The 23001-nt window shown below is 42.1% G+C and overlaps 1 protein-coding gene across 1 annotated transcript in view; it reads right to left on the bottom strand.

The window, feature by feature from the left end:
- Positions 1 to 211: 211 nt before the first annotated feature.
- The window catches only part of EXPH5 (exophilin 5), a 57321-nt gene continuing 34531 nt past the window's right edge, over positions 212 to 23001 (bottom strand). The window contains exons 3-6 of the mRNA XM_072134246.1: positions 17547 to 17697; positions 9461 to 9518; positions 8421 to 8547; positions 212 to 7264 (exon numbers count right to left, since the gene is read on the bottom strand). Of these exons, the coding sequence (XP_071990347.1) occupies positions 2466 to 7264; positions 8421 to 8547; positions 9461 to 9518; positions 17547 to 17697 (5135 nt within the window). The 3' untranslated portion in view covers positions 212 to 2465. The remainder of the gene's footprint in view (positions 7265 to 8420; positions 8548 to 9460; positions 9519 to 17546; positions 17698 to 23001) is intronic.

The raw sequence follows: 23001 nt of genomic DNA on the forward strand, positions 1-23001 counted from the left end.
TAAATAGCTACCATCCAACAAACAAGAATCATCACAAATACTATACAAATGCAGCAGCAAAGGGAACCTCCACCTTTATACATTTGTTTTAGGGTCCCACTGTCATTGTTTAAAGGGCATCTACCACCAGAATGAAGGACTGTATGCAAATGAGCCTGTTGGGCTCCTGGCTCCACTAATGCCTAGTGGAGCCTGGAGCCCCTCAGGCTCATTTGCATACTTTACTTCATTCTGGTGGTAGATGCCCTTTAAGATATATTTATAGTGGTTAAAGTTCCACTTTTAATACTGAGCTCCAAATTCTCTCTATAGACATAGGTCAGGGGGGTCAGACTGATAATTAAAGTGATGGAAATGAAAACCTGTTACATCACTGTCTGTGCTTTACCTCTGCAATGTCCCGCTGCCTGGCAGTGCCATGGCCCTTGTAGCAGGACACTGGACGGTTATACAATATTATGGGATATAAGTCGGTGCAATAAATGTTAGTTTTCAATGCATCAGACTTTGTAATGTTTGGTCCCCGAATTCCAGGTAGTTTATTGGGCATATTGCCCGGACCAAACAGTACCTTGGGACCCAGACTCTCAGGACTCCTACCATTATCATATAGATTCGGTTCGGGCGGTAGACTGGGGCCCAAGCCTTCTGGGCCCCAAACCACCTGCAAAATTTTATACTGAGAAGGACCTTCACCCATGAAATTCTTGAACATCTGTTCCTGCTCTCAATACACATGTACACAAGAGTCATTGCAGGACCCGATTCTAGTACCATTATAGGGAATATAATATTCCTACAGCCCAAGGCTCATGAAAGTAACTCCTTCTGTTCTGCAGTGAAAACATATTTGTCCCACAGGGAGAGAGGGTCTCCATGGGCAGGGATGTCAAACTCATTTTAACTGGGGGCCACATCAGCCATGTGGTTGCCTTAAAAGGTTAAAAGCCATTATAGCCAATAGTTGCATGGCCCCAATCTGTAGCCCCCCTAGTGTATGAGAACCCCTCCATTCAAATCACCACCTGCCCTCTCTCCTTTGGGGTGGGGTGGGGGGGGGGGGGACATATACTCACCTTTCCCCATAAACCGCGTTCTCTCCTGTGTGGCGCGGTACACGGCTCGGAATCCGGCAGAAGTAATTATTTCATCAGATCGCGTCTGCAGAAACACATACTAAGAATACTGCTGTTTTGGGGGGAGCAGGGAACAGTGTTTATCAGGGTATCGGTTACAGACAATAACACAAGGCTGTGGGGGGTGTTTGACACCCGTGTCCGAGGGAGTCTGGCCCCCCCCCCCCTTGTTCTGTCTAACAAACATGGCCGACATATGGTCTATTTTTAAAGGACCAAGCACAGCCGTATAAATGTGGCCCTAAAACAACGTGTTGTCTGGTCAGACAACAACCTATTAATGATAAAACCGAGTTTCCTTCTTAAAACTCTAAGCGGAGCATTTGGAGCTCTGTATTAGGAAAAATAAATAAAGGGCCTACCCAAAGAAAGTAAAGAACTTGGAACTTTATAAAATGTGGTTGCAGAGGAGTCTGTGCCCGCAGAGTGGTCTATTTTTCTTCTCCATTCACTATAATGGATCCATGTTGCAGTAGATGTGGTGCCATTCAGGGGCCTCTTACGTTGAATTGTCCCTGTATACGAGCCATTAGCCTTTGTAGACCAAAATTCTGGTTCTGTAGACTGTTTTCAATCTACAGGGGCCCAAACCTCTCAAGGGGAACCTGTCCCATCAAACATGCAGCCGTCTTCCCTACGTGCCAAAATGTGCGCTTGGAAAAAAAAAGTAGGGAAAGTTTGTTTCTTTTTCTTTTCTAAGTAAATATTAGATATTTACCAATCAACCAGGGCACTGAACACCCGCACATCACTCCTCCCCTTGGAGCTTTCCAATGAATGAGGTGCACATCCAGGGTATTAGTGCTTAGAGCAGCTAATGTATGAGAGTACTGGGTGATGTACCCCCGACAGTCTGATATTGTTAACCTATCCATAGGATAAGTCATCAATTTTTTAGCCTGAAAACCTGACATCGGGTTAATGGGCAGCATAAAAGCCAACAGGGTTTGTTTTTTTTAAAACTTTAAAATATTTTTAAAATGATAGGTGGCCACAAAGAGACGAGTCTGCTGTGTGGCTTTATCTCTTGTTACTTGGCTTCTATGACGAGTCTCTCCCTATCCACAAACAGGGAGAGGCTTGTCAATCATGCCCAGCAGAGTGGATAGAAGCCACACACCCGACATCTCCTCATGGGCCCAGCTTATTGATACAAAACAGATTTCAGAGGACTACATACCTATGTCATGAGGAAACCCGTTAGATTGCACGCTGCCCATGGATCCTGCCCATAGATACCAGGTCGACTTTAAATAAACAAAGACTGGACATCAAAACTATCAAAACGGTGAGCCATCAATACTGTCTTGGTTACTATTTTGGAAGAGCTCACAGTTCTGACTCCTTGTAATAGTCGTCTAAGTAATATTCGTCATCTGTGGTGGTGTCAGTATCTGTATCTGAAGAATCAACAGGTTCATCCACATCAATAGTAAGAGATTCTTTCACGTTCAGTCCAGGTGGTGGGGAATCATCAGGAGTCCGACCGACTGGATTTATTTCCTGAGAAGAACAATGTTCTTCAGTTCTTAGGAAGCCCGGATTTTTCAAAAAGCTTGGGCTCCATAACCTGCCCTCGGTGAGTGACCGCTTGACATTGTTCAGAATAGCCTCTTGTTGTTCCTTCCCAAAAATCCCATAGTCAAGAGACTTGGATGTACAAACAGGTTTCCGTTCACAGGACTCTTTAGAAATCGGCCAATTATCGTTTTCATCCAAAATTTCAGCTGAACCCCTCCTGTTCCAGGCGTCTCCGGAAGGGCTTTTGCTCCTCAATGTACCGCCGTAGCTTTTCGAAGAAAAACTCCCGTCACTTTTTCTTTTGTAGTCCATGAATTTCTCTTGTCCTGCTGTGTTTAAGAACTTCATGCTCTTTGAACGATACAAGTTGGAGTACGGGTCGTTTTGACAAGCCTTGGGCATTTCCTGGCCACAGTGTTTGTTGACATAAGAAGGATAATGGTCATTTGGAGAGTAGAATACAGGTGGTGAATCCGTATCGGATAACCGAATGCTATCACCATAGGAGCTGGTATGTCTCGGGCTGACCTTATCCTTACTTGTATGATCAGAGGAGAAGCTGAATTTTTTTGCATTTATTGGTTTCATTTTCTTTTGGACAAACTCTGAACAATACGAAGGACGCCGTTGACTCGTGACGTCATTGGTTTTACCGAAATTTGGATAGTGAGAATCAGTTGGTAGACTGGTGTTATATTCCTGGTGAGGGGAGATGTCTTCTGTGTTATATGACCTGCGTTGACTTAAATCTTTGAAACTTTTGGATTTGTAGATTGAAGGCAAGTCTTCTCGTATAGACAGATCTTCTTCCAAGGAGTTTTTCTTGTACACGCCACCTTCTCTTGCAAAATTGTTATTAATGTTATAGTCTTGTTTGTTAGATTCCTGAAAATGCATAAAATCATAGCTGGGGGAATACTTGAGGTTATCATACGAGAACGCTGGTGATGCAAAAACATCTTGGGGATCTGGAGGAGACGGCTCCATGTTTCTGCTACTTGTATATACGTTGAACCTGTCCCGCACCATGGCAATGTCTCTCTCGAGAACATTTCTCTCCAGGTCATGGAAACTGGACTTCCTACTTGGTAATGTATAATAAATGTTATTTGGAGAGGATTTAGGGGAAGATCTTAAAGGACTGTAGTCATTTTTATTTTTTGGGTCTTCCTTTGATGTGTAGTCGTTTTCATTTTCATAAATGTGCAAGGAGCTAAACTTGTTCACCAAATCACCCCTTTCCTCTTCAGAATTTGGTGTGCCACCCAGATTTGTTTGTAAAGGGATGATGTGGAAATTTAAAAGATGCCTTTTGCATGGATCATCATTATCGATGGAATGTATATTTTCATTGTGAGGAGTTTGGGTCATAAAGCTGGCCGTATTTTCAAGGTTTTGTTGATTGTAATCTGGTGCTCCTTCGTGACACCTACTTATCCTATCCAGAAATGCGCTGGGTGCCTTATTTTGCTCAAGAGTCTTATCAATGTTTTTTAAATTGTGTTTCGATAGGTCAGAGATCCTCCTTGAGAATTTTCGAGGGAGGCTATAATAAATCGAGACAACCTTACGGTATTCTATTTTATCTATTTCAGGGTGTGATGCATCTGTAAGGGTTTCATAGATTTCTGTATTTTCGATGATTTGTTGAAAGGGATATGCTTTAGGGAGCTGTAAACCTTCTTGAGATACTTTATTTTCAGATTCCAGATTGTTCATCTTCTCACTTTTTTCAGGAGAGGCTGGGGCCCGGCCATCTTCAAAACTGGTAGAATTTTTCCACTCTGACTCGGGGATGACACTTACACGGACATTTCCTTTATAGGGTGCTGGTGTCATAAGTACATGCCGTCTTAGAAGGTTTGTTGACCTGTTCTCCATGGTAGGAAGGAATGTATCTTTGCTAAGGTTCCCTTCTGAAGTTTTCATGGTGGTTTGGCTGACGGGAAACCTTGGCGAGTCTCTGACTATCGGTGGCTCTTTGTATTCTTTGAGTTTGGGGTTTACTTTGTTATCTATCGGATCAATCAAACTTTGGTTTAAGTTTCTTTTCCTTTCACTTTTCTGTTCATCTTCTTCCATGTCTTGGCCAGTTGACGATAGAACATTCTGTCGGGAAAAGACTGACAATTTAGGTCTGGAAATTGTGACACGTTTGGAGTCTTTCACCTGTTCTTTTTCGAGATGATCCCGTTTATGATGAATATATCCACTTCCATTACCTAAACCATCATCTTTATTATACAGGTCATAAGTCTCTGTCTCCTTTAGTAGTGGCGTGTTGTTATTAGAGTCAGATCCACTCTGCTCATTGTATTGACCTCTGTTGAAGTTAACAGACTTAAACTCTGCCCGTACGCGAGAAAATGGAGTAGTCTCTGTTAAGTTTAACCAGTTCTTCACTTTATTATTTACATTAATTGCTTCTTCCTCGGCTATCAGTTGCTCAGCTGTTAACGCTGACCTATCAGATACTGAACCATAGTGAAGCGTAGATAGTGTTTGGAGCGACCTCCAAGTGCTTAAATTTGATCTTGTAAGTGGTTTAATGCTACCACCTTGTACACACCACTGTCCATATCTCATACTGCTCCACATTTCTTTACTTACATCTGGAATACTTGAAAAGTTACTTTCTAGCACAGAGGACATATGGTTATTCTGATCATGTTTATAACTATTTTTGGGTGACATAGTTTCAGGATCATGGTCAAAAATGTCACTTTCCTGTTCAAGTAAATCTGGTAGAGAGGATGCATTCCTTTTCTTATGCTTCAGAGTATCTACTGTGAAACTTTCTGGCTCTTTTGTCACTCTTTCTGTCCGATATGGTGCAGCTGGGCAAGTCGACTTTTGGTCTAGGTTTTGCAATGTTCCACCTATGACTGAACCATAGGACGTATAAGGGTTTTGCTGGTATTCACAAGTCCTGAAGTCGTAATATTTTGGCCGATGGATCATATTTTGAATGCAAGTTTTGTCTACAATCTCCGCAGATGGTAAAGTTTCAGGAGCAGGGGTAGCATCATGTTCAATAAAATTTTCACAACTCTTTTTGAGTGACGTAACATTAGCATCATTTGCCAAACTTTCAGTATCCTGGTCAATTACATCTGGGAGAGAGGAGGCATATCTTTTCTGAGACTTCCATGTATCAGAAGGAAACCCCCTTGAGCGATTGTCACTGGATACTCTACTCATATTCATCCAAGCAAATTTTCCCCCAATATCTGAGGTGTTGCTGTACAAATTAGGTGGCTTGTTAGCAGCTGTGTTTTCTCCATCACTTATTTTTGAAGATTTAACATCTGTAGGAGAGGGAATTTCGATTTCATATGATATTTTGGGTTCAAATGAACTGAACTTTTTGCTGCCATCAAATGTCTGATGATAACTTGTGAGTGTCATCTCAGGTCTCAACATTTGTGGTGGGGACTGGTCTTTTTGAGTAGATGAACTAGTATTTGTGGAGTGTAGGACGATATATGGAGCATCAATATCCATTGTATCTGGCTCTGGTATGTGACGAGATGATGTTGTGAGTGTATTAGGATCACAGAGAGTCTTTGTGTGTAATCTTGATGTACAGTCTACTTCATAATGGATATTACATTCTGCATTTTTGCCCCGTTCATGGTCTGGTGTGTTTTGACATTCATTAATAATTAAGTCTGATTTTCTAGAAAGTTCCTCAGTCTGCAGATTGAAGTTGTCTTGATCACTAGACACTTCTGTTTTGCACTTTATAGCGGTTTCCATACTATTTGCATTCAGTTGCATGGGCAAATCACCGTCCACTTCCATTGGTTCAGTTTCCTTATCACTGGCAATACTTAGATTCTCATCAGGAGTTTTATTCATCTCATTGTCATTGAAAGAACTCACTTTATAGTCCTCTTCCCAATACCTATCAGATGGTGTAGGACGTTTGACTTCATGACTGCAACCAGGAGAGTCTTTTATGTCATATCCAGTCGGTCTGTTGTCCAAAATATTCTGTGCATTGTTGATTTCACTTGTAATGGGTGATGGTACATTTTTGTAAAGGTCAATTACTCTGCTCTGACCAGCAGAGTTACCGATATTTATGAGATCCAAAGTGGATTCTGCCCTAAAGGGTCTAGAAGTCTCCTCTGGATGCCCAGAAGTAAATGCATTATTCCACTTGATGGAGGTGATCGGTGTCCTCCTTGACTTGTGCGGTCTTGTCCTTTCTAGGTTTATGTTTGGAGAGGACAATTGCTGCAAACTACTAGATGAAAAAGAGCCACAACCAGGAGGAGGACTTGGAGATGTGCTGCTTACAGATGAAAAGTGTGAAGTACTCTCTTTGTGGGAAACCTCTGGTTTGGAAACCGGGCGTTGTCTGTTTGAGTACATCTCATAAAACTTTCTTGGCTGGTATGTTGCATACGTTGTATGCGTCTCTGACACTGTTTGTCTTCCATCATGAGAAGGTAAACTGCTGTACGTTTTTGCAGGCTCTGATGTATTATGGGGCGAGCCATCTTTGCTGTATTGCCTTCCATAGCTTCCAAGTCTACTAGTCGGGGGTGTTTGCTTATGGCTTTGTTCTTGGGTAAGTTTTTGATCCAGGTCACCTAAAACTAAAACATAGAAGAGTTCCAATCAGATCACAGTTACTAAAAATGTCAACTTTATGCAAAAATAAATGAATAAATAAAAATAATGGAGGAAAAGGCCTTATAGAAAGGACCAAAAAAAAATCCTGCACTTTATTTATTACTTTCTGGACTGCCTCTTGGCTAGTGCTCTAAGGCAGGGCAATCCTTATTGAAATTATCTACACAAAAAGGAATGTGTGAGTCACGGCCATATAATTGCTGTTGTCCAAGTGTTTGCCAACACAAACAGATAGCTGAGCGTGCACAGATACATTGCGTGCAATATCTTGTAATGTACAGATGTTGAGCCTTGGCTTGACCGCTGCGCCACATCAAATAACATCTTATGAAAGGCTAACACCAAGTATCTTATCATTAGTATTTGTGGTGATGCGTATACAGGAAATTTACAAAGTCCACATGCGGGCCCTAATTACTAAACAAATTATCCAAGTAGTTTGATTTCTGCCAAAGGCCCCAATTCCCCCATAGAAAGTCTAGGGAATTGATCAAAACCAACATTATTGTCGGTATTTCCCAGTCCACCACTGGGACTGATGGAAACCTGGAAAATACGGCCTCATAATTTTGTCAGAAAAGATGAGCAAATTTGTCAAAAACTTGATTCAGGTTTTAATTCAATGAGTCCGAAGCCTTGACTGAACTCCTGCTTTGTGACTTGGTTGGGCACCTTAGCCCAGCAGCAAATCTGCAAAGACTAGGGGGCTCTCAAAGATTAACCACCCTTGTGCAGCTCTGAATCTGACTGGGAAAACGGTGTCCTCCTAGAACCAGAACCGATGCATACACCAGTTGACACCCTATCTGGGATAGTGGAGAGCAGCTACTTTTTGAGAGCCAACTTTGTACAGAAATTCTGCCACGAACAGGGTGCCAGGCCACGCCAAAAAAGGGCTCCAGGTGGTCAGATAGAGCTTCCACAATGCCCTGGTTACTGGACTTTGTTACCAGGAATTGCCTGGTAGTTATGACAAAGTGTTAAGAGTAATCAGTTGTCTCCGGGTCCTTCCATTATTTAACATACATCTACAACACTGCCAAATCCTGATGATGACAAATGTCCACGAGTCAAGGATTCAAATAATATTGTAAAGAGTCTTTACTTAAGTACACTAACCTTGAAACACCTCCTTCTCTAGTTGGGTGGTGGACTTTGTGGTGGCATTTTCTCTTAGTCGATTATGTTGCGCCTCGAAAAAACTGGCAATCTGCTTTACACTCCGTGCGGAATTGTAAATTTCAAACTGTGGATACAAACGAAAAGTCAACATGTATGGCAACAAAAAAAAGATTTTTTTAAATAAAAAAAAAACAAACTGAAAAAAAATAAGCTTAGTTATTATTAAAATTGTAAATATTACAGTCTAAACTATTAAAAGAAATACAGGTAATCAATTTATTTTTTTTTACATCAACAGGACTTGTTTTTTTTTGTGTGATGGGTTGTATGTTTGGCACAAGTTACCGTTACATTTTAGGCATTGGGAAACTGTACTAAACATTATTTGATAAGTGCCATGGGGCAAGAAAGTCAAACATATAGTAAGTGATGTCAACTTCACCCATTTGTTTCACTACTTTCAAAGAATGACCGTAAAATCATTTTTATGGAACTATGATTTGTTTTGCCCTTTTTAAACAATTGTCATCGTCCACTAGTTTTAGTTAAGCGTTATACAAAAGAAAAAAAAAAACAACAACATTTTGTTGCATTTTGGGAAGCACATTGTCACTTCAGTTTCACTTTGTTTCCACAGGCTGCATAAAACAATCTAAAGGAGTAAAAAAGTTGTCCAAGATTTCTTATAAAGTGCCAGCAGGTACATTTTGTGTAAAGAATAACAAACTATGGCCCCCTATCCATAGCCCCTCAGGTTCCATTGCAGGTGCTCTGGCACCAAGGGCTTTTTTTTAGCCAGCGAACACGGTTGGATTTCAGCGATTAGTTCAGCAATGAACATGATGTCAGTGTTGCAGATCAGAGCACAGGTGCTGGAACCGTGGGGCCGATGGACACAAGAAAACCTATGACATTTTATACATACAATTTGTAATGAAGCAAGAAAAAGGAAGGGGAGAACAAAAAAGGGATAAAGAAAAATTAAGGCGGTGAGAGTGGATTGAAGGTCACAAGTGAAACAAAACCATTTCTATTACCTTTTTCTTCACCTCAGTGTTTGGAGATATCTGCCCACTGACAGAAAAGATGCTCTGTCTGAAGAGAAGAGGAAAAGCAAAATTATAAAAATCCTAAGAAAAAGAAAAGTAAATGCTGCTAAAAATTCTAAGTACAGTATTTTTCGGACTATAAGGCGCTCCGGATTATAAGGCGCACCATCAATAAAAGCCTGCTAAAATGTCTAAATTCATGTATAATGCCCACCGGATTATAAGGCGTACCTGATTATAAGGATGAATGACCAGCAGGTGGCAGACCTGTGCACAGTACAAGGCAGCTGTTGTCTGTAAGTATGGTCCATATATAAGGCGCACTGGATTATAAAGTGCACCTGATTATAAGGATGAATGACCAGCAGGTGGCAGACCTGTGCACAGTACAAGGCAGCTGTTGTCTGTAAGTACGGTTCATATATAAGGCGCACTGGACTATAAGGCGCACCATTGATTTCTGAGAAAATCAAAGGATTTTTTGTGCGCCTAAGAGTCCGAAAAATACGGTAGTTAAAGAGGCAGAAACTTTAAAATATTGGCACCTTCTATGTAGCTGGTTCACTGGGTTTTGTGTGTTGCTAGGTTGAAGATATCAATAAAGGAGGGCAAGTCTTCTGTAAATCCACAAACTATTCCAAATTACTGTCATGTAATTACCAAAAGAAGACGAGGCCAAATCTCAGACATAGTATCAAAGTGCCTCGTGATGGGCGACCTACCCTGCCTTCCAGCACTCCAGAACTTTTTTTTTTATTTTCTTCAATAATTTAGAAGGTCTTGAGGGAAAGGCAGGGATGCATACAGGCTGTCACTCATCTGAGTGATCAGGTTCTTACACGCTCGAGTAGGAATTGATCGCCATGTGTGGAAATGTCAGGCACAGAATCATGGAAAGGTAATTTATTGTCACCAGGCAACGCCGTCACCCATAACAAAACAATCATTAGATCCCGGGCGAGACCTGTGTGCATGATTGTGATGGCTGATGGCCTACTTATACCCGTCATCTAGTCAGTAGGCTCCAAAGTGATCCCTGCTGCCGTTGTATTGTCTACCCATAGTACTGGCGGCCAATGTTGGTGGAGGTCCACAATTTGGAAGTCCCTGCCTGATGGTGCCCACTGTGGTCTCTTTGGGTAAGCTGCTGCTATTGTCTCTTTTTCTTTTTAGAAAAGGGGTATAAAACTTTACAAAATATAGGACTAAAACAATATATTGGTTGTAAGCCACTGAAATACAAGTACATGCAAACAATGTACAATATACAATCACACAGGGTCAGGTCACCTCCCGTGTACAGTAACGGCAGAGCAGGTTTATTATCCACCAGTAAAACCAATCTCACCAGTACAGACCTTATAGTTTCCTCTGCTCTACATTTCTAACCATTAAATGGGGTTTTCTGTAGTCAATGGCTCCAGCGGTCACAGGAGAAGCAGCAGTGGAGGTTCAGCCGTGGTCCTGCTGCGGTCCTGCTGCTGGGACCGATGAAGTCATCGACTGGGTGCAGCAGTCACGTGACCATGCTCCAATTGAAAATTAATTATGTTTTGTGTTACTCAATGAAGTAAATTAACATATTTTCAGGGGAAAACCCAGGGAGTTGACAATCTTTTTCCTATCTTTGATGTCATAATAAATTAACTATGTATTAGGTGCCTTATTCAAGAATCAGTATAGTCTCGGGGAGAATTAGTGCCGACTATCGATAAAAAAATTAAATTAAATTAAATTTAAAAAATAGGGGCTTAATATTACAATTAATTGCTACAGCTGAAATACCCGTGTGAAAACCTACTCGTCGAGGAGCGTAATGGGCAATTAAAAAGATGGTAAGGAAAGGGCAGATGGAGGCTTGGCAGGGCATGAACTATACCGTTCCTCAGCTCTTCGTGAAAAGGTCAAAACTAATTGACATCCTTATACACTAATAAGCTTGACACCCATTGATATGAAGGATTACAGGAAGCCGACCCCTTTCCCCTGGCCAGGCTGAATGCAGAGTTTGCCGATCATAAATGGTCACTGTCTATATACGGTAGAAACATTACTATCCGTGTGTACACACACTGCACCATTTCCGCCCCCCAGTGACCTAAATGGTGTGTATGTGCGGAAAACTCTCAGTTCGGCCCAGCTGTGGGAAGGGGTTCTGTGGACCCCTGTTCTTACGACAAAGGCAGGTCCATAGGTGGGTCCCACTTCTTAAATGTATTTACGACCTATCCCTAGGATATAACCTGTGAATGCCCCTATAATTCTGCAGTCAATTATTCCTCCTCTCTCTTCATTCCTCTCTCCTCTGCCGGTCCCTTTTCCGGTTACCAATATTTCACCGGGTTTTTTAAAGTATTAACCCATTACCTACAAGTCAGTCTGACCCACCATATATGTATGCCCTTCATCACGTAATAATTTCCTGCATCCTGCAAATCTCAGGTCCTGCCAGTTTCTGGCTAGAAATCACTAGTCTTTTCCTGCAGCAAATTCATCAACGTGATGATAAATTCTGGTGCAGCATAAGACTGTTGGTTCCTACTTTAGACAAAGTTTTAGTTTTTCCAAACAATTGACCAGAAATTTTGGCTGAAAGACTATTTACTGCTGGTAACGCCCCCTTTGTGTGAGGCCACACCCATTTCCAAAGGCCATACCCTCCAAGTCAGACAAGTCAGGAAAGTGCCAAAAAAAGGGAAAAGATTTAAAAGCCTTAATAAATGTGGTGGAGGGCATTTTAGAAAGTATTTTTTGGCACAAATCCACCAAAAATGTCTCACAAGAGTGTTAATCAGTTCCTCCCATAGTCTCAAAAGACTTCCTACTTCACTATTATCTTCTCACAATGGTTCGGAAGACCTTTCCGCATACTAGTACATGGAACTCCCTTCCCCAACATATGAGACTGTCCCCAAGATCGAAATCGTAACCTGAAGACCCACCTCTTCACAATCACTTACACATGGTAACTCATGTGCCGCTACATCTACAGTATGATTAACATTACCCCTCGATGTATTATCTCCACCTCTACCTTACTCATAGATTGTAAGTCCATTGTGGGCAATGTCTTTTTATAATCCCTTTAATTCAAAGACAACATCAGGGTCCAGAATCCAGCATGCACAATCCAGTACTGTATACTTGGATATTACATTCCTGTTGTGGATTATAGCCTGTCTCTAGATAGCGAGTGTGTCCATAAAACTTAATTTATGAGTTGTAGTCGTACTTTTTTCTTAGTCACACGTAGTAATAATTATAATTGCTTCCCTTTTATGAGTTACTTTGACCTGCATTTCAAACTTACGCCCTAAAAGAATTAAACAAGTATGAAGAATTGGATGGTGGTCTATGGCGCTCCCAATGTCCCAGCATTTTTATTACCTGGCTCATGTTTTGTGTTTCATCATCTGTATATATCCTGTCGGTTTACATTATCGTCCCACCAAACCAGTGATGGGCAACCTTTTGAGCTAGGTGTGTCAAAATTCGCCAAAAAAACGAGCATAACTCGGGTGGTGTGTCACCTTTAGGAAAAACCTAATTTTGTAATAACATGTCCAGCAGCGGCCTCCCCTTATTAATAACATGTCCAGCAGCGGCCTCCCTTTACTATTAAAATACCCCTAGCTGCCTCCCTTTACTACTAAAATACCCCTAGCGGCCTCCCTTTACTACTAAAATACCCCTAGCGGCCTCCCTTTACTACTAAAATACCCCTAGCGGCCTCCCTTTACTACTAAAATACCCCTAGCGGCCTCCCTTTACTACTAAAATACCCCTAGCGGCCTCCCTTTACTACTAAAATACCCCTAGCGCCCTCCCTTTAAATATAATATAATAATAAACTTATATACTTACCCAGTGATGTCTTCTTCTCTGCAGCTTTACTGCAGGTCTGACGATAATGGCGGCTCGGCTCCTCCAGGTTGCACCGCGCGCCTCGGGTCACGTGACTGACGTGACCTGACGTCAGGTCGCCTCAGTCACGTGACGAGCAGCGCGCATTGCAGCCTGGAGGAGCCGGAGGAGTTGCAGAAGGTGGGCGGACCAACGCGGCGCCGGACAGGTAAGCAGGGGGCAGAAACACAGGGACGGGGGCGGGACATTAACACAGGGGCAGCACATTACACAGGGGCAGAAACACAGGGACGGGGGCGGGACATTAACACAGGGGGAGCACATTACACTGGGGCAGCACATTACACAGGGAGGGGGGCGGACAGCGGGCGCTGGGCGGCCACGTGTCAGCAAAAATGACTACGCGTGTCAGTGCTGACACGCGTGTCATAGGTTCGCCATCACTGCACCAAACTAATAATGTCCTGGAAAAACCAGACACGTGGACTGCAGTGCCGCTACATTGCTTGATTTTACCGTATAGTTGTACTGAAATCACATCCATAGCTCTAGTATATAACAATACGTATAAGTGATTTAATACGTAACGATAAGTAATAAATGTGCCGTTAGATTGTAAGGAGCTGCTTAATTAATTAGTAGCTTAAACCTATATGGCTATATATGTCCTATTTGCACACGTTCCATGCATAAAGGATGTAAATACAAGTCATGACAACTTTAAATCTCCAGAACCTTGCCACCCAATAACACAGTTCTGGTGTCCTTTTAAAGGGGAGAATCTAATTTCCCCCTGTAATATAATATTAGGATTGTGGTTCTAGGTGACACAGAACTGGAGATAAACAGTGTTAAAGTTTCAGTATAAAATGTGATTTTTAGATCTGTTTTGCCTAAAAACACAATATTAATAAATACTATATTAATATTAAATTACACATATTATATTTAAGGACACCCAGACACCCACTGAATAAGAATAGTGGGTAGCAATACATTTTTTTTAACAGGATAGTCAATTACTGTTCTTAACGTCTATGTTGAAAGCTTATATATTACATTCAAGCTAAATGTATGCAAAAAACAGAGATGGGAATGGGCCCCAATTCTGCCCTAAACTGAGAGCGATCCAGATGTATTTGGTCTAGACAAATCTCTGCTAGTTTGCATCCATCTGGAGTCCAGACTCAAAAACCTGACCTACTTCTGTCCAAATCTGTATTTGTTCACATGTTGCATTTAAAATTGGGTTTACATTACATTAAAGGGGTATTACCACTTTGGCAAATTAATGTTATTGTTTGCATGATGAAAAATAATACAATTTTCCAATATACTTTTTGAATCAATACCTCACAGTTTTCTAGATCTCCGCTTGCTGTCATTCTATAGAAAGTTTCTATGTTTAAGGAAACCTACCACTAAGGATCTACCCATCAATGTAGATGTGGTGGCAGGTTCCTCTAACCCAGTGATGGCGAGCCTATGGCACGGGTGCCAGAGGCGGCACTCAGAGCCCTTTCTGTGGGCACCCAGGCCATCACCCAGCACACCAGACAGAACTCAAAGAATCTTCCTGCAGTTCCAAGCAACTTAAAAGAGGCTGCTTTCAGTCATATTTTGATATTTACTTTGCTACCTGGGACTGTAGGAAGAGGCAGAATGAGTAGACAGGGCCAAATTATCTATGGAGGCCCTCCTGGTGGACCACAATTTTCTCTGTACAGAGGGACACTGGAAAGAAGCAAAAATGATGAAACTTTTCCATCTTTCTATTGTGTTGCTGTCCTCAGGAGGCCAATATGATTGAAAGTTGTTGAAGAGGGAGCAATAAGTTACTGCTTTAATTTTTGGTTGGCACCTCGCGATACATAAGGGAGGTTTTGGGTTGCAGTTTGGGCACTCGGCCGCTAAAAGGTTCGCCATCACTGCTCTAACCTGTAGCAGGATTGCCCTTTTTAGGGATAATCGTTTAGTCCCCACAATCTTATTGGCCTTGATACGCCAATCTTCTAAAGAGGCTACAAAGAGGACGTGGAGTAGCCGGAGCTGAGGCTAAATGGGGCAGCGCCGGTAGCTTCTTTGAACCCTTTACCCAGACATCTTCAGCACGCAGCTAAACATACGCAGACTGCAGGGCGGCGGCTGAGGCTGCGAAGTCAGAGCTACTGCACATGAGCAGAACTTGGCTTTGAGGACAAGTGCGCACAGCTCCTCATAGCTGCGAGCTGAAGATGTCTGGGTAGGTGAATCAAAGAGGCTACTGGGGTGTGGAGTAGCCGCGCCGTGTAGCCTCAGCTCTGGCTACACCACATCCCATTAGCCTCTTTAGAAAAAATTTGCATTACAATTTCTTAAAGATTGTGGGGACTAAAGGAATAGCCCTAAAAAGGGCAATCCTGCTACAGGTTAGAGGAACCTGCCACTGGATCTACCTTAACCCCTTAACGCTCTGCGCCGTAGCTCTACGGCGCAGAGGTATAAGGGATGTATGAAGAGGGCTCACGGGCTGAGTCCTCTTCATACAAAGGTGGGGGTTTTTGCATATTGCACAAAACCCCCACCGCTAATAACCGCGGTCGGTGCTTGCACCGATCGCGGCTATTAACCCCTTCAACGCCGCCGGCAAAGTCGCCGGCGGCGTTTAAAAGACGGCGGCGCGCGGGCGCCGCCATCTTTTTTCTGATCGCCACGCCCCCGAACGTCATCGGGGGGCGGCGATCGGTTGCCATGGTAGCCTCGTGTCTTCTTTTGACACGAGGCTATCTGGCAGCTGCAGATTCGTTACAATGAGCCAGTGGCTCATTGTAATGAATGTGCTGCAAAAATGCCATATATTGCAATACAGAAGTATTGCAGTATATGGTAGGAGCGATCTGACCATCTAGGGTTAATGTACCCTAGATGGTCTAAAAGATAGTGAAAAAAAAAATTTAAAAAAAAGTTTAAAAAATAAAAAAAATTAATAAAAATATTAAAAGTTCAAATCACCCCCCTTTCCCTAGAACGGATATAAAACATAATAAACAGTAAAAATCACAAACATATTAGGTATCACCGCGTCCCAAAATGCCCGATCTATCAAAATATAAAAACGGTTACAGGCGGCAGTGACCTCCGAGGCGGGAAATGGCGCCCAAATGTCCGAAATGCGACTTTTACACCTTTTTACATAACATAAAAAATGAAATAAAAAATGATCAAAATGTCGCACAGACCTCAAAATGGTAGCAATGAAAACGTCGCCTCATTTCGCAAAAAATGACCCCTCACACATCTCTGTGCGCCAAAGTATGAAAAAGTTATTAGCGTCAGAAGATAGCAAAAAAATGTTTTTCTTTTTTGTACACATTCGTTTAATTTTTGAAAATGTATTAAAACACAATAAAACCTATATAAATTTGGTATCACCGCGATCGCACCGAACCAAAGAATAAAGTAGGCGTGTCATTTGGAGCGAAGAGTGAAAGTCGTAAAAACTGAGCCCACAAGAACGTGACGCACGTGCGTTTTTTTTTCAATTTTTCCACATTTGGAATTTTTTTTCAGCTTCGCAGTACATGGCATGTTAAAATAAATAACATTATGGGAAAGTAAAATTTGTTACGCACAAAATAAGCCCTCACACACGTCTGTACACGGAAAAATGAAAAAGTTATGGATTTTTGAAGTTGGAGAGCGAGAAATGAGCCGGAAAACCCTCCGTCCTTAAGGGGTTAATAGGTAGATCCGTGGTGGTAGGTTTCCTTTACTATCAGTGGACAGAAATCTGACCATGGTCACACAGGTGCATGGCTCATTATATCATAGAGTAATCAGAGCTATGTGATATAACGAGCCGTGCACCTGTGTGACCATGGTTAGATTTCTGTCCTCTGCAAGTAAACACAGAAGCTTTCCATAGAATGGCAGCAAGCAGAGATCTAGAAAACTGAGGAATTGATACAGAAAGTATATTGGAAATGTGAATAACTTTTCATTAAACAAACAATAACAATTACTTGTTGAAATGGGACAACCCCTTTAATGTTGCGGTAACATTGTTTACATTGCATCTATGTTAACGTGAAGTAGACACAATGTAAACACAACACAGGAACGCAGCCCTAGGTTTACAGCCTTTGCTTGCTATTCAGGTTAGTAATCACTACCATATGGACAGAATATGAGAGGACAGATTACACTCCTATATAATGATGCAAGTTGTTACCTTTCCTGCGGAGGAGGTTTTAGTATTTGCTTTGCAGATTTCCTGAAGGAGAACAACGAAGATAAAGGAGAACGAAGTCCGAGAAAAGACGATGCCGAGTTCTTTTGGGGCTGATAGTTTCGAGATGTTGTCATCCTAGAGGATTCGGTTTCTGGAAGTGGAGAAGACATGTTTACCATTTTTTTGGAGGAAGAGGCATAACGATCAGGCGCAGCTTAGGTCGGACTAGGCAGCCACTCCCGGTAATAGGGTCAAACAGATAACACCACAAGGTGATCATCCGCCGTCTCCCTAAAGACACGAAGCTCCACTTTTTTTCTTGATGAAAGGATGTTATCATAAAGTGCTATCCCGCCCCATCTCCTGTTTAATCCACCGACACATAGTGCACAACATGCACCGCAGCGCCTGGCACGTCAAATCATGATTCACAAGTTCAAAGGGCAAAGTATCTGCCTATTGTTAGCACAAACACTGCCGCTTAGATACACTGCAGTAACCAGAACACATGATGAGAAAGCGGTGTCTGGGGAATGGGGTGTGATGGTACAGATTCCTCTCTAATATTATCACGGACACCAGACCGAGTGCTAGAGTTATAGATTTACCCTAACAGGCAAGGAATAGACTATGGAATTATCACATATATGAGGCAGGAAACAGGAATATAACTGAGATCCCCTGTGAGGAGAGTTAAAGGGGTAGTCCACTTTCAGAAAATAATTGATATTGTTTGTGTAATGAAAAGTTATAGAATTTTCCAATATATTTTCTGTATCAATTCCTCAATTTTCTAGGTCTCTACTTGATGTCATTCTATGGAAAGCTTCTATGTTTACTTCCCGTGGATAAACACTGGTCCCTGGTCATGTGATGTCACACAGGTGCACGTCTCGTTATATCCCTGGTCATGGGAGGTCACACAGGTGCACGGCTTGTTATATCCTTTCTCATGTGATGTCACACAGCTGCATGGCTCGTCATATCGGTGGTCATGTGATGTCACACAGGTGCACAGCTCGTTATATCATACAACTTTGATTACTCTGACATAACGAGCTGTGCAGCTGTGAGACATCACATGACCAGGGAAAGAACGAGCCGTGCACCTGTGTGACATCACACGACCTGGGACATAATGAGCCATGCACCTGTGTGCCATCACATGACCAGGGACAAAAAGAGACGTGCACCTGTGTGACATCACATGACCAGGGACAAAAAGAGACGTGCACCTGTGTGACATCACATGACCAGGGACACAATGTGCTGCGCATCTGTGTGACATCACATGACCAGGGACACAATGAGCCGCGCACCTGTGTGACATCACATGACCAGGGGCACAATGAGCCATGCACCTGCGTGCCATCACATGACCAGGGACAAAAAGAGACGTGCAACTGTGTGACATCACATGACCAGGGACAAAAAGAGACGTGCACCTGTGTGACATCACATGACCAGGGACACAATGTGCTGCGCACCTGTGTGACATCACATGACCAGGGACACAATGAGCCGCGCACCTGTGTGACATCACATGACCAGGGGCACAATGAGCCGCGCACCTGTGTGACATCACATGACCAGGGACACAATGAGCCGCGCACCTGCGTGCCATCACATGACCGGGGATAGATTTTTATCCACTAGAAGTAAACAATGAAGCTTCCTATAGAATGAGAATGAGAAGCAGAGATCTAGAAAACACTGAGGAATTGAAACAGAAAATATATTGGAAATTGTCTATCTTTTCTTGCACAAACAATATCAATTATTTACTGAAAGTCAAGAACCTGTTTAAACACTATTTCACTAGTATATTCAACAGATTTCATAAGCATGCGGGATACTCAGATACTCATAACGTACCTCTTGGTTAGCAGAACATGACCTTTGCTATATCTTGGCCTGAGGCCCTGGTTATTATCGGTAGTAGACATGCCCAGCAGGTTCATGCCCCGGGTACTGTACTGTAGTATGTCATAATTAAAGGTTATAAAGGGGGCAAAATATACCATCATAAAATCGCCTTACATCTCTAATTAGTGCTGCTCCATCAGTTTTTTTTGGGAGAGCTCACCTAGGAAAATTCCAGATGGGACGGTATATGTGAAAGAGTGCAGCATCAACTATCAAAAAAATCATGATAAACCAGGGACATTGCTCATAGATCCAGGCACCGGGACTTATCATATATCTCTTACATCTTCTTATATTTTTCATCAATGGCCTCCTTCCTTCTAAAATAAACTTTAAAAATTATGCTAATGAGGCAAAATAATTTTATTTTTTTTTACCTTTACCAGAGCCCATCCATGCTGTAGCTCCACAGGCTATTACACTGTGCAGTAGCATCCCCCCTTCTATCTGTCTGTTATCTCAGAGGGACTCATTAGCATAATTGTAAAAGTTGAAAAATCTTCTGCTGATCCATACTGATCCATCACACAACCGTTGTTGATCCATGAAAAACGGACATGCCTGATGTCTGGATTTTACAGACCGACCACAGTGCAGAGTATGGGACTGCGTGCATCATACGATTCAAGGAATCCCTTCTATATAGAACTATTATGCAAAGAGTCCCAACCACAGTTGTGAGCTCCTGGCATAATCCTGCCCGAATCTTTCATGAACATGCATGCTCAGCTTGGATACACATGATATAAGTGACTGCCAAAGACTTCTGTCACTGCTCATCTCCAGTGGATTAAGTTGTGGTGCATTCTGTCACTTGTAGTTCTCCAGAACAATCACAACTTGTTCTGAGCAATTAAGACGATTTCTCAACGCTTGATGATTTATCTGGCTGCGTGTGCGGCATGTGGCTTTCTACACTGAACAAGTGGCCTTTATCACAGCGTCCATGACATGGTGTAAGTATTACTACTATATTTATCTGCTCCAGTCATAGCATTTTTTTTTTATTTTACCCCTGATGATCTAAGACAAATGCAGCCTTTACTAATTAGTAAAATTACTAAGGACGGGGACACAAACAAAGTTTTTGTTGCACTTATGCAGATTTTGAGATACGGCCTGACTTGGACTTAAAAAAAAAAAAAAGAAAAAGAAAAGAGGCAAAATCTTCACTTTTCCTATATAAGTGAAACCACTTTAATACAACCACCCAAAATAGCATCTCGTTTGCAGAGGTTTTAACTGTAAATTGTAAGTTAATTTCCTCATTGTTTTCACCATCTCTGCTTGCTGACATCTACACGATTTACCTCCTATAGATAACAATGTTTCCTGAATTTAAGCAGCAATAACATTGTCATGTTCTCGTCAGTGTTGTGCGAGCAGAAGACATCACTACAAGGTGAATGCATTCAAGCCACTGACTCCCTGCTTCACCATTGTGCTGGACTCTATACGTGTCCAGAGAAAACCTATAGAGATGAGCTCAGGACATAAACACCTATCATTGCGGGTAGGTGGACAGCACCTGAAATCTGGGACGGTCCCGCTAAATCCGAGCTAACTCGGAGGGTTCTAATTCCATACAATTTTAGAAAGAATGCTCAGTGGACTTCCATAGAATGTGAGACACATACAAATATTGACTTGTGCAATGGAGTGAGGAGTGGAGAAGGAAAAAGCGGTAATAAGACACTTCTCCCTTGGGTCTCCACCTTCCTTGGACAGCCGTAGACCCGGTTTTGCTCCCGCGATTAGCAGGAAAACTGCAGCAACGTCAAAAGACATCACTGCAGACTCGGGACCCGCATCCGCTGATGTCTTTTGTCAGTGGGTGGATGGGGACAAGTCAAAATCTAAAGCGCAACCCGATTTCTTTGCTCTAGGATTCAATTCCATGCTGACAAAAACCACCCCCTTACAGCTCCGGTGACATGAATGAGAGAATGAGAGAAGGAATTAGAGAATGCTCTAGCTGACTGCTACAACACACCACGATACCACTCCCTGCAACCTACAGCTGTATGCAAACGTGCAGATGATATATCGTCTCTAAATCAATGCAAAATAATTAACAATAATAATCTCAAACACAAAGACATGGTGCGCCAGGATGTGCCGATTTGTACTACACAATATGTAAGTGCCCCAGGGAAAAGAATTCACTGTACATTGAGCGACAATTACAAGACCATTGAACACCGAGTACATAAGAAACTGTATCAACAGCTGTTGAATAATACACCTGAGAGTGAAAGGGGTGACTGGCAAATCACCAAGTGCCAGTCTATAAGTCTATAACAAGGGGGGGCATTTATTATTCTTGTGTCCTGTTCTAGACCTCTCATTTTCCTAGTCATAGCTGCGAAGCTCATTAAATTGGGGGAGGGGGTACACAGCCATCTTCTTCCCCTTCAGTTTAGTCACTAGTAATGTCAGGATCTTCTAAAGGAATTCTGTACAATAGTATTCAGGGTACATCTATCCTCATGGATGGCCATGTGGTAGACAAGTAATACCCAACATCATAGTTGTCCATTCTACTAGTACCCAACATCATAGTTGTCCATTCTACTAGTACCCAACATCATAGTTGTCCATTCTACTAGTACCCAACATCATAGTTGTCCATTCTACTAGTACCCAACATCATAGTTGTCCATTCTACTAGTACCCAACATCATAGTTGTCCATTCTACTACAACCCAACATCATAGATGTCCGTTCTGCTACTACCCAACATCATAGATGTCCGTTCTGCTAGTACCAAACATCATAGTTGTCCATTCTACTAGTACCCAACATCATAGATGTCCATTCTACTAGTACCCAACATCATAGTTGTCCATTCTACTAGTACCCAACATCATAGTTGTCCATTCTACTACAACCAAACATCATAGATGTCTGTTCTGCTACTACCCAACATCATAGTTGTCCATTCTACTACTACCCAAAATCATAGATGTCTGTTCTGCTACTACCCAAAATCATAGGATGTCCATTCTGCTACTACCCAAAATCATAGGATGTCCATTCTGCTACTACCCAACATCATAGATGTCCATTCTACGACTACCCAACATCATAGTTGCCCATTCTACTAGTTTCAAACATCTTGGTTATCCACATCACAGTTGTCCATTCTACCACTACCAAACATCATAGTTGTCCATTCTACTAGTACCCAAAATCCACCATCCTAAAGTTTTCTCACTGCCAATACCGAGGATCCATAAGGTGTTCCTAATTCCAAGGAAATATCAATCTCCTAAAAATGTTGGGTTCAGGTAAAATATTGAAAAGACGAGTTTCTTTAGACGGGACTGGGTTTGAGTACAACTACAAACCCCTTCTTTTCTCCATCTCTTTATAGGCACTTTCACAGTAAGACGCCTTTAGTAAAATACTCTCATTACTACATTACTTTCATACTACTTAACCAAAGTGAAAATATTTGCAAATAGAGTTAACGATTTGAAGCCGTACAGAAGCGGTTGACAAAGCACCAGCAACATCAAATATAGAC

This window comes from Engystomops pustulosus, chromosome 2 (assembly GCF_040894005.1).
Source record: "Engystomops pustulosus chromosome 2, aEngPut4.maternal, whole genome shotgun sequence".
In the NCBI taxonomy this organism is placed as follows: domain Eukaryota; kingdom Metazoa; phylum Chordata; class Amphibia; order Anura; family Leptodactylidae; genus Engystomops; species Engystomops pustulosus.